Raw genomic sequence first — 13,171 nt, 5'->3', positions numbered from 1 at the left:
ATAAATGGAGTAAGGCAAGTAGAGGATTTCGTCTTTTTTGAAGGAGACTAGAAACAAGAAAATGAATCAGTTTCTGTTGTCCAGGTCAAAATGACCACTTTTATCTTAGTGGATTTTGTAGGAAAAGTGAGTATGATGAGGTTCAAGCCATCACTTATATCTGTGATCATAGATCCATGAGACATTATAAAATGAATAGAGATACAGCCTAAGTCATGTCAGTCAATTTTAATCTTTTAGATGCTCCTGAGTTTTGAAGTTTCTACCCCTTATTTATATTCAGATTAGGGGATGATGTAAAACTGTAAAAACTGATGCAGCAAAATGAATCAAACTATGCATTGTGCCTGAAGTGTTAGTCACCTGGGGACCTAGAAATATCTGGAAAGTATGGATAGACAGCCAGACATCTGGATCTGAGTGAAAACTGTGGTCTACTTGCATCCATTTTTATACAAGTCTGTTCCTTCTCATTTTAGCTCAACCCCACATCTATCAGAAGAACAACTACACTGAGCATACTCTGATGAGTGTCTAGATGCACAGTGCCACTGGATATGTTTGCAAATAAGAACAGGAGACCAAGAAGAGCTATTTAAATAGGAAGATCTCATTCATTGAGAAAAGCCTACTTGTATTTCTTCCCACCATATTATCCTGCAATTCCTCTTGCCTCTCCCCAGCCCTAAGACTTGTATAATGATATCAAAGCTAGTAAAAAAATTCACTTCCTTATTTGTTTGTGGTAGAGATGGTTTTGTATTGTTTTTGAGACAACATCTTGCTAGACAACTCAGGTTGTGTCTACCACATGAATGCTGGGATTGCTTTTAGGCTTCAGTTCCACATCTGTGTCTTCCTCCTGTTTTTCCTTCTTTTGCTTTATCTTTCCATTGAGAATGGGTCTATGAAGAAATGATATGCCTTACATCATTTCCATTGGAGTTATTGCCATTATTAACACTTTCATCAACAGAGACACGGCACATTTCTAGAAGAGAGACCAAAATAAAATTCTCATCATCAGAATTCACATTCCCATCTCTTCATAATCATGGGAGTCACCTTGGTTCCTTTCTTTTACATCTTATTCCAACAAACAATATTAAAAATGTATTCACTGTAGAAATATGACATCCAGTGTAGCAATACATTTCTATGATTGATTCCAGTGCTCCAAAGGGGAGAACAAATACAAGTCAGCCAATCAACAATTATTGGCTCATTACCAATGTGGGCCAGGTTTCCAGCAAACACTAACAAAGGAAATGTCCTGGTCAAGGAAGGGCTGAGTGTGTGAGTCAGGGGACAGTGATAGAATTCCATTTGTCAGGGAAGCCCTTCTTTCTTATCCTTGCTGAAAACTCTGGACCATCTAAACATAGCCTAGAGGAGGGGCATTTTAAGCAATAGAAAACTGAATTAAAAACCAAAGCATATGAGCCACAGCATATTAAACAACAAGCAGGAGCCTGGAGACAGGTTAGTTTTTATGACATTTAGTATAAGAGCTCCAAATGTTTTTTTTCATTACATCTAACTGCAGAAATATGGTGATGATTTTTGTCAGCTTAGTGGCTGCATGTGAATCTACTGATGTATATTTTTTAATCTATTGACATTCTAACCATTGCCGCAACCTTTATATGTAGGTTTAAACCAAGTCTATCATTCTATTTGCCAACAAAGACTCAGAAGTCAAGTGTGGGGATGAAAACCTGCTAGGTCAGAAAAGCTGAGAAGCAACCATCTGACCTTGATTTTTGGCCCACTCATCCCCAAAGCAAATTAAAGCACCAAACTCTAGCCCTGCCCTTTTCTTCCTTTTCGCCTTCTCTATCCAAATTCCTGGTTTCTCTATGGCTAATTGTGGTCAACTAGTCTCTGGCTCCATGTACCATTCAAAGTTAACTTCATTAACAGTCTCAGGATGTCACAGTGCAATCAAATATCACACAACAGCATAGGAAATTTCTTTTTTATAATCAAGAGGAGTATACCCTGACCTGAATTGTACTCCATTACATCATCAGAACCACAATGCACTTCTTTCTCTGGTGTGGGATCTGGGATGCATTGGTCTCCATTGGCAGAATATGTGGATCTTCTGGTCCCTGGTTTTGTTGGAGATCAGAGAAGAGAGAGCTAAGTAGGTGTTCATCCTCCCAGTTCCTCCCCTGCATACTTTTCTTACTTGGCTGTGTCTTTTCATTGAAGGTCACTCTTCCATAAGAGAGTGATTTGTTGTGACTCTCCATTCCAGGATTGGGGAACTCTTCTCTCTCCTTGCCACCTCAAGTTTAAGTTTGATTCTGTTTCAGATGTGGATAGCTGGGGTTTGAGGGGGTGGGAGTGTGAATGCATTATATTCTATGCTAACCTTGTAAGTTCTGTGTGTTCTGTGTGTTTTTCTATAGACCTGGATGTGGGCAGAATTCCAGGGTAGGATCTATCATTGTTAAGCAACATGAGATACCCCATCTCCCATAATTTGAATTTAATTCAACCACAGGATGAATCTGGAAACAAATTATATTTCTCAAGATGCACCATCTCTGACTTTTTCTAGTCAATGTAGTGGCTGGAGTAACAAGCAAGGAGATGAGCCTGACTATTAGACTGAATGATCACAAGGTCAAAATGTTTCAAATGATCCTATGATATCACCCTGAAAACTTCAACATCAATAACTGTTTCCCAGTAACCAAAATCCTCTACTTGCAAGAAACATATGCATAGGACATGAGATTTATCTGAACACCCAAGAAGCTCAGGGATTTCTTGGGGACAGGATGGAGTGAGGAAGTGCTTTTGGAAGCACAGTGCTGCTGTTGACACTAGTGGGCAGGGAGATAGCATACAGTCACACAGACCCACTTCCTGAGCCTATTCAGTACTGAACACCTCCCAGGATTCACAATTTCAAGGGAGACAAGCTCATTCCCAGTTTCTACAGATTTCTTGCAGCCAAGTTGATGTACATTTCAATGGAGAAGTCCAAAGACTGGTGGTCACAGCCGCTTAAGGCATTGTTTTAAATGATTGTTGGGAAATACAACATTGTTTCACAGAATTTATGGAAATGTTTTTTGATTTGTCAAGGATTTTAAAAAATGACTCAAGAGTATAGCAGCTTGTGAAAACACCAAATGTAGAATGAGGTCTGTGCAACAGACAATAGAGCCTGGGGACAGGAAAGAATTACCCGCATAAGGTGGGAAAGTGGGCAAACCATGATCTAATCACTGCAAAGATAACTTTTTAAAAATTTTCTTCTAGCTATGTTACAGTCCAAGATGATCAGATCATCCTTTTGTATTACATTAAAAATATTTTGACATTTTTTGTAAATGACCACTTGTGGCTCTTAATTAATTAAACTATCTTTCCTATTAGCAATAAGAACAGTAAAAAACCTGGGAATATTAACAGTAAGCTACAGTAATTGTGCTTATATATACCTTAATGTGCCACTGGCCACTTGCTTGGAACAAATTTTAGGAAGCTGAATAGTTAGGTGAAAACACAAAAGAACGCTAATGGATTCTGATAAATTGTAGAATGGCTTGCAAAAAAATAAGATATTTACATCTGCAACCAGCAGTAGAGGTGATTGGTTCACGCCATCATTAATAGCAAGGGTGTGGAACTACCATTAGTAAAGCGAAATTCTGCATATTACCTTCAGAGTCACTGGAGTCTCTTCTCACTTTACAGTACCATACTGGTAGCACCACCAGAAACAAAGCTACTGACGGAACTATAAAATATTTGTGCCGTGAAACTCTTCCTTGACTCTGTGCTAAACAAAACAAAGTCACAAATGCTGTGAGCTGAAGGAAACATACAGAGAACATTTCATGCAGTAAAAGAGCCCTCAAAAAGCTTTTAAAAAGTTAATACTTTAAATAAACCATCAGTATAAATATGTCTGCTCTCAGCCTCTGTTACAAGACACTTGTAGTCATTATAATGTCAACCAATTTGGCTCTAGGTAAACGTAAAAATTAGGAGAGAAAAATGTCTGAAAATTTGAAGAGCAAGTACTCAACTCTGCATTTCAATTTTCTATGATCTTATATTACATCAGGAAGTTAATATGTCTTTGCAAAAGGACTGATTAAGAATGGGAACCTGAGTTAGCCTGCAGTTCTCCTCAGACCCTCAGGCAAGAGTACTTTTGTACTATTCAAGAATTCCTGGAGGAGCCTGGACTTCACATATGATGGCCTGTTATAAAGGAAGCATGAGTTGATATGAAGAAAAACTTGGGGGTTTGAATTACTAAAGTTAGACCTAGCTGATCTTACAATCCATGTCCTACCAAATAGTAGGAGGCATTAGAGCACAAAGGCTGATATAGGGTGGAAGCAATGTACCCGCATTGTTCTTTAAAATGATTATGTTTATTTACATGTCACACAGAAATTGTTCTGAACATATATATATATAATAACATAATGCTACTGCCTAATACACTCTGCATTCTTTTTTTTTTTTTTTTTTTTTTTTTTTTTTTGGTTTTTCGAGACAGGGTTTCTCTGTGGCTTTGGAGGCTGTCCTAGAACTAGCTCTTGTAGACCAGGCTGGCCTCGAACTCACAGAGATCCGCCTGCCTCTGCCTCCCGAGTACTGGGATTAAAGACGTGCGCCACCAACACCCGGCTTACACTCTGCATTCTAACAAGGAAAATATTAATCTCGCCATTTAGTTGCTAATTCTGAATATCTGTCTCTTGTGAGGAAGAAGAGTTTAGGTAGAGAGAACAAGTTCACTTTCTAATGTGTATCCAGGTGTATGTTTCCCCTTCTGAAAACAACCCTGCACCATATAACTATATCACATTTTATCTGTGACCCTCAGTCCCTGCCAGAGCAAAGAGACAGCCACAAAGTCACATAGTAACTCAGAAAGACAATTTAGAAAAGATTGGTTAAGTTCATTCAGTTCGACGAAGCTTTCATTGAGCAGATCTAAACACTAGGAATCCCAGTGCTGCTGTTTGGACTTCTTGTTTGTACACTGTGGCATCTCCCAGCAAGGCATCAAATGGAACATTGTAATTAATAATAGAAAACCATGTGTGGCAGTATGAATGGGAATGGCCCCCATCGCTCATTTGTTTCCTTGGTCCCAGTTAGTGGAACTGTTGGGAAGGACTAGGAATCATGGCCCTGAGGTGTAGGGTAGGTTTTGAGACTTGAAAAGTTCATGCCATTCCTAATTACCTCTCTCTACCTGTCTTAGCTAGGGTTTTATTGCTGTGAAGAGACACCACAACCATGGCAACTCTTATAAAGGAAAACTTTTAATTGGAGATGGCTTACAGTTCCACAGATTTAATCCATTATTGTCAGGGTGGGAAGCTTGGCAGCATTCAGCCAGACATGTTGCTAGAGAAGGAGCTGAGAGTTGTACATCTGGATTGGCAGGCAGCTGGGAGTGGACTGGCTTGAGCTTCTAAGACCTCAAAGCCTGCCCCCATAGCGACACAGTTCCTTCAGCAAGGCCACATCTAGTCCAATAGACGACACCTTCTAATAGTGTCACTCCCTATGGGCTAAGCGTTTAAACACAAGAATCACTGGAGGCCATACTTATTCAAACTGCCACATTGCCTCATGCTTATAGAACAGGATGTAAGATCTCAGCTACTGCTCAGTGTTATGAATGCTGATCTGCTGCCATGCTGTTTCCCATTATGGCCATGGTTTTACCCTCTGAAACTCTAAGCCCCTCAATAAACTACTTCTGTACATTGCCTTCATTGTGGTATCTTAGTACAACAATAGAAAAGTAACCAGGACAGATAGAAATTGATACCAAGGAATGGGCTCTTGCTGTGATCAGATTGACCATGCTGTTTTTTTTTTTAAGGAATGGAGAAGATGCTGGGATTTTGGACTAAGAAAAAGTGGTTGAACACTGTCAGTTAATGGGCTAGCACAGTAGGAACTTGGAAAACAAGACCCCACTCAGCACCCTGCAACTTTTGAAAAGAAATAGCCAGTTCCTAAAGAGCAACAACAAATGAAAGATTAAGCACATGACATTCAAGGAGGGGCCAGGTTTCATCCCAAGCAGGCAGTAGCACTCGGCAGCAGCAGCCACTGGGTTCTGGCTTTAGATCCAGGAAGGGTACAGGAGTAAGAGGCTGTGGAATTTCTCTCCACAGTTAAGGAAAGCTACTGACCCACTCTACTAGAGATGTTGCAGTCTGGGAGAAGTCCAGGTGGTATTCCCTTCACCCAAACGTCCACATTTTCTCACTGGCTCAACACCTCCCACACTGTGCCCAGCCCCATGCCTTCCTATGTGTGCCTCAGTCTCCAACAGGGACAGACTCCCTGTTCTGCCAGAGAACAAGAAGACTGGGAGAAGTCCACCAAACTCCCCCACCCCTGCACTGTCTCAGCTACCCCCCATTGCCACTACCAGTCCTGTGCCCTCCTAGTTTCCTTTCCCCAGCCTCCAACTGGGGCAGAGACCTCCTGTTCTACTAGAGACTACACAGATGGAAGAAGCCCAGGCCACACTGACCAGAAAACCAGAGAGGAAACAGAAACCAAGGAACAAAACACCCATCCAACCAAGACAAACTCAGAAATCAGTACCTAGACCTTTAATTACTCCAAATCCAGATGTCTAGAAGTCAGCACAAGAACACAAGAAACAACAAGCCAAGGCATCACCAGAATCCAACTATCCTATTGAAGGGTCCAGGAATATAGAAATATAAAATTTGAAACCCAAATACAGTTTGAATACACACACACACACACACATACACACACACACACACACACACACACACACACGGCTGGCAGCCACTGTTAACCTTTAACAACAACTCTCTGCCTTAAGAACAGACACCCTTGCAGCCACTGCATTCAGAGGTAAACTTTTTACAATTGTCTCCTGCCTCCCAGCTTCCCAGCTAGGCAGGTATGACAAAGGTTAACTTCCAACTATTGCCTCTGTGGGGCCCTCTGCATTGTATTCTCTTAATTTTTTTACCTGTTTTCCTATATGACTGTACTCTCTCTGTCTTGCATTCTTTAAGGGATAGCAAATGCAAACATCCAAAATTAACACCCTATAATCAAAAGTTGTAAAACTTAGCATGTAATGTGACTTTACTCCTGGCCTCAAAGTTATAAAAGCTCTATGACCCACACCTGGTGCTTGATTTTATTGTAAGAAGAGACCCCAAACCAGTCCCCATGGTCACAGTTTCAGAAGCCTGATCTCTGACTGTGGTCCTCGTTGACTGGTAAGCTTTTTGTTCCCTGTGGTAATTTTATTCTTTTTCTAGAATAACACTTGCTTCTGGCTTAATAGACTTTAGTGGTCTGTCCCCCTTCATTGCATGAACCTGAGACCCAACACTACTACATCAAACCCTGAATATTACAACATAACAGAAGCACAAGGAAAAGACCTTAAACCCAACATTATGAAGATGATTGAAGACCTTAAGGAAGAAATGAATAAAGCCCTTAAGGAAATTCAGAAAAACACAAACAAACAATTGGAGAAAATAAATAAATCCTTTAAAGAAGGCCAAGAGAAAAGCAAACAGTTGAAGAAAGTGAAATGTTCAAGACCTGAAAAGGGAAATAGGAGCAACAAAGAAAACACAAATTGAGGGGATTCTGGAAATGGAAAACATAGGAATGTGAATAGGAACAACAGACACAAGCATGATCAACAGAATACAAGAGATAGAAAATGCCATGGAAAAAAATGGATATATTGGTCAAATAACATGTTAAATATAAAACGTTCCTGGCACAAAACATCCAGGAAATCTGGGACACTACAAAATGACCAAGCCTAAGAATAATAAGACTAGAAGGAGAAGAGTCCTAGCACAAAAGCCCAGAAAATATTTTCAAAACAAATCAAAGAAGGAAATTTTCCTAACTTAATGTAGGAGATGCTTATAAAAGTACTAAAGGCTATATGCCAGATCTTGTGGTAGACTGATTCCCATTTTCCTGGGGGAAACACCATACTGATTTCCAAAGTGGTTGTACCAGTTTGCACTCCCACCAGCAGTGGAGGAGTATTCCCCTTTCTCTATATCCTCTCCAGATAAACTGTCATTGGTGTTTTTGATTTTAGCCATTCTGACAGGAGTAAAATAGTATCTCAAATTTGTGTTGATTTGCATTTTCCTGATTGCTAGGGATGTTGAGCACTTTCTCAAGTGTCTCAATTGAGCTATAAGGGGAAAAAGTCCAAGTAACATATATAGGCAGAATATGAGAATTATACATGGCTTCCCAATGGACACTCCAAAAGCCAGAGGAGCTTGGAGATATAAGCTGCAGATTTTATGGAACACAGATTCCAACCAAGATTACTTTACCCAGTAAAACTTCAAACACCATAGTTGGAGAAAACAAGATATCCCATGACCAGCCAAATTTAAACATCACCTATTCATAAATCCAGCCCTACAGAAGGTACTAGAAGAACAACTCCAACACAAGGAGGTTAAGTATAACTACAAAACCACAGGCAATAAATAGTCTCACACCAGCAAAAACAAAAGAAGGGAAGAATGTTCTCGCATGCACGTGGATACACTTAATCACCACCACCACCACCAACAACACAACAGGAATTAACAGTCATTGGTCATTGGTATCTCTCAATATAAATTAATTCAATTTCACAAAAAAAGACACAGGCTAACAAAATGGATGCAAAAATAGTATTCATCCTTCTGCTGCATACAAGAAACCGGTCTCAACACCAAATATAGCGATTACCTCAGAGTAAAGGGTTGGAAAACGATTTTTCCAAACAGTAGACCAAAGAAACAAGCTGGTGTAGCCATTCCAATATGTAACAAAATAGACTTCTAACCAAATTAGTCAAAAGAGGAGGGGAAGGACACTGTATACTCATCAAAGGAAAAATTCACCAAGATGATATTTCAGTTCTGAACATCTATGCCCCAAACATAAGGATACCCACATTTGTAAGAGAAACCCTACTAGAGCTTAAATCACACAACTAAAGCAGTAAATTAATAGTAGGAGACTTCAATATGTAATTCTTACCAATGGACAGGTCATCCAAACAAAAACTAAACAGAAAATTTACAGAGCTAAGAGACATTATGGCCCAAATGGACCTAACAGATAGCTACTGAACATTTCACCCAAACACAACGTACCTTCTTCTCAGCACCTCATGGAACTTTCTCCAAAATAGGCCACATACTCAGTCACAAATCAAGTCTCAACAGACCCACAAAAATTGAAATATCCTCCTCTATCCTATCAGACCATCATGGACTAAAACTGGACTTCAATAACAACAGGGACAACAAATATATGGAAATTGAACAACTTTCTACTGAATGTCTACTAGATCAAGGCAGAAATAAAGAAAGAAACTATAGGCTTCCTAGAATTCAACAAAAATGAACACAAAAACATCCAAACTCATGGGACACAATGAAAGCAGTGCTAAGAGGAAAGTCCATAGCCCTAAGTACCTTCATAAAGAAATTAGAGGGATCTCCCCACTAGCAATTTAACAGCACACCTGAAAAGCTCTAGAGCAAAAAGAAGCAAACATACCCAAGGAGAGTAGACAGCAGGAAATAGTCAAACTGAGGGCTGAAATCAATAAAATACAAACAAAGTGAACAATACAAAGAATCAATGAAACAAAGGGTTGGTTCTTTAAGAAAATCAACAAGACATACAAACACTTATCCAAACTAAGTAAAAGACACAGAGAGAATATCCAAATTAACAAATCAGAAACAAAAGGGGGGAAATATCAACAGCCATTGAAGAAATCCAAAGACTCATTAGGTCATATTTAAAAAACCTGTACTGTACAAAATCAGAAAATCTAAAAGAAATGTACAATTTTCTTGATAGATATAAGTTACCAAAGTTAAGTCAAGAACAGATAAATTATTTAAATAGACCTATAACCCCTAAGGAAATAGAAGCTGCCAGTAAAATTCTCCCAAACAGAAAGAGCACAGATGGTTTTAGTGCAAAATTTTACCAGACCTCCAAAGTAGAGCTAATACCATCACTTTTAAAATTGTTCCACAAAAGAGAAATAGAAGGAATATTACCAAATTAGTTTTGTGTGACCACACCCACCCTGATACCCAAACCACACAATGATTCAACAGAGAAAAAGAATTACAGACCAATCTCCCTCATGAATATTGATGTAAAATGTTCAGTAAAATACTCCCAAGCTGAATTCAAGAACACATCAAAATTATCATCCACCATGATCAAGTAGGCTTCATCCCTGAGATGCAGAGCTGGTATAACATATGGAAATCTGACAGTGTAATCCACCACATAAACACACTGAAAGAACAGAAAATACATTATCATCTCATTAGATGCTAAAACGGCCTTTGACAAAGTACAACACCCTGTCATAATAAAACATATTAGAGAGATCAGTGATACAAGAAACATGCTTAAATATAATAACAGCAATTTACACCAAACCAATAGCCAACATCAAATTAAATAGAGAGAAGCTCAAAGCAATTCTACTAAAGTCAGAAACAAGACAAGGCTATCCACTCTCTCAATACATATTCAATATAGTACTTGAAGCTCTAGCTGAAGCAATAAAAAAACAGAAGGAGATCAAGGGTGTACAAATTGGGAAGGAAGAACTCAAACTTTCACTATTTGTAGATGATACAATAATACACATAAGCAAGCCCAAAAATTCTACCATGGAATTCATACAGCTTTTAAACACCTTCAGTAAAGTGTCTGGATACAAGATTAATTCAAACAAACAAACAAAAATCAGTAGCCTGCCTATATACAGAGGACAACACCCTTCATAACGACCACAAACAATATAAAATATTTTGGGGTAACTCTAGTCAAGCGAGTGAAAGACATGTGTGACAAAAACTTCAAGTCTTTGAGGAAAGAAATTTAAAAAGATAACAAAGATGGAAAGATCTCCCATGCTCATGGATTGGTAAAATCAACACAGTAACAATAGAAATCCTATCAAAGTCAATCTACAGATTCAATGCAATCACCATCAAAATTCCAACACAAATCTTTGTAGACTTTGGAAGAGCAATATTCAACTTCATATGGAAAACAAAAACATCCAGGATAGTTGAGACAACCAAATACAACAAAAGAACTTCCAGAGATATTGACATCCCTGATTTCAGGCTCTACTACAGAGCTATAGTAGTAAAAAACACATGTTGCTGGCATAAAAACAAACAGGTTGATGAATGGAATCAAATCAAAGACCCAGACAGAAAGCCACATACCTATGGACACCTGGTTTTTTATTTTTTTAAAAAAGCTAGAATTATATAATCAAAAAAGAAAGAAAAAAGCATGTTTAACAAATAGTGCTGGCATAACTGGATGTTGGCATGTAGAAGAATGTGAACAACTCCATATCTGTTACCTTGCACAAAACTCATGTTCAAGTGGGTCAAAGATCTCAACATAAATCCAGTTACACTGAACCTACTAGAAGAGAAAGTGGTAAATACCCTTGAACCATGGGTACAAGAGAAACTTCCTGAATAGAACATCAGGAGCGTAGAAACTAAGATCAACAATTAATAATTGGGACCACATAAAACTGAGAAGTTTCTGTAAGGCAAAGGACACTGTCAATGGAACAAAATAGCAGCCTGAAGAATGGGAAAAGATCTTCACCAACCCCACATCTGACAGAGGGCTGATATCCAAAATATATAAAGAACTCAAGAAACTAGACATCAATGAAACAAGTAACCCAATTAAAATGGGGGTACAGATTTAAACAGAATTCTCAGCAGAATAATCTCAAATGGTCAGGAAACACTTAAAGAATTGTTCAACATCCTTATCCATCAGGGAAATGCAAATCAAAACAACTCTGAGATTCCATCTTACTACAATTAGAATGGCTAAGATTAGAAACACTAGTGGCAGCTCATGCATGTGAGGATGTGGAGAAAGAGGAACACTCCTCCATTGTGGTGGGAGTGAAAACTTGTACGGCCCTTTTGGAAGACAATATGGCAGTTCCTCAGAAAATTGGAAATCCATCTACCTTAAGACCCAGCTATACCACTCCTGGACATATACACAAAGAACACTCCATCCTACCACAAAGACACTAGCTCAACTGTGTTCATAGCAGCTTTATTCATAATATCTAGAAACTGGAAACAACCTAGATAACACTCAATGAAGAATGTCATCTGTGGGAACACCAGACCTTGAGGAGAGACCCACTTCCCCTTCTGCCTGGGAGTAGGCAGCTGTAAGACAATGTTTAGTAAAAACATGTTTACTAAAAACGATACAATAAGTTCCTGGAAAAGGCCTTCCCATGGAAACCGCCCTGACCTCGACCTTGTCCAAAGACTAACCGCACCTTAAAAACACACACACATCCACCTCTGGGGTCAGAGCAGAACCAGACAGGGTAGAGGAGAGAGCAGAAGCTTCTCTGGTGGGAGCTTTTCTTAGGAGGTTTTCTTGAACCTTTTTGGGGCCTGCTTAAAGTTTTCTTTACATTGTTGAACAAGTCTCTGTGTTGTCAATCCCTGACACCCTCCGCACGTTCTCGGACACAGGCCGAAAAGCAGACGTGACAGTCATCCATTTACACAATGGATTTACTCAACTGTTTAAAAAATGACATCATGAAATTTCCAGGCAAAGGATGGAACTAGAAAAATCATCTTGAGTGAGGTAACCCAGACCCAGAAAGACAAACATGACATGCACTCATTTATAGCTGATATTAACTGTAAAGGATAATCATGCTACAAATCCACAGACCCAGAAAGGCTAAGTAACAAGAAGGACTCAAGGGTAGATGAATAAATCTCCCTGGGAAAAGAAAATAGAACAGATATTGTGGGTGGACTTGGGGCATGTGGGCATAGGAACAGGATGGATCCTGTGGGAGGGAAAAATGGAGTACTGGAAGAACCAAGTGGAATTGTGGGGGTGGGTGACAATTCGAGGGAAAGATAAGAAACCTAGTGCAATAAAAACTCCCAAGAATCTATTAGGGTGTCCCAAGTTAAGATTCCTAGTAATGGGGGATGTAGAGTCTGAACTGGCTGTCTCATATAACCAGGCAAGGCCTCCAGGAGAGCGATTGGGATCCCAATTATGT

The 13,171-nt window shown here is 39.2% G+C and overlaps 1 protein-coding gene across 3 annotated transcripts in view; it reads right to left on the bottom strand.

Moving 5' to 3' along the window:
* Window positions 1-213: 213 nt before the first annotated feature.
* The window catches only part of Hhla2 (HERV-H LTR-associating 2), a 92,769-nt gene continuing 79,811 nt past the window's right edge, over window positions 214-13,171 (bottom strand). For all 3 annotated transcript variants that reach the window (XM_040750728.1, XM_040750727.1, XM_040750726.1), the window contains 3 exons: window positions 3,683-3,802; window positions 2,007-2,114; window positions 214-991 (listed from right to left, as the gene is read on the bottom strand). In XM_040750728.1, the coding sequence (XP_040606662.1) occupies window positions 906-991; window positions 2,007-2,114; window positions 3,683-3,802 (314 nt within the window). In that variant the 3' untranslated portion in view covers window positions 214-905. The remainder of the gene's footprint in view (window positions 992-2,006; window positions 2,115-3,682; window positions 3,803-13,171) is intronic.

This window comes from Mesocricetus auratus, unplaced genomic scaffold (assembly GCF_017639785.1).
Source record: "Mesocricetus auratus isolate SY011 unplaced genomic scaffold, BCM_Maur_2.0 Super-Scaffold_100008, whole genome shotgun sequence".
In the NCBI taxonomy this organism is placed as follows: domain Eukaryota; kingdom Metazoa; phylum Chordata; class Mammalia; order Rodentia; family Cricetidae; genus Mesocricetus; species Mesocricetus auratus.
Note: the sequence above shows the minus strand (reverse complement) of the source record. Positions and strands in the feature narration are given on the sequence as shown.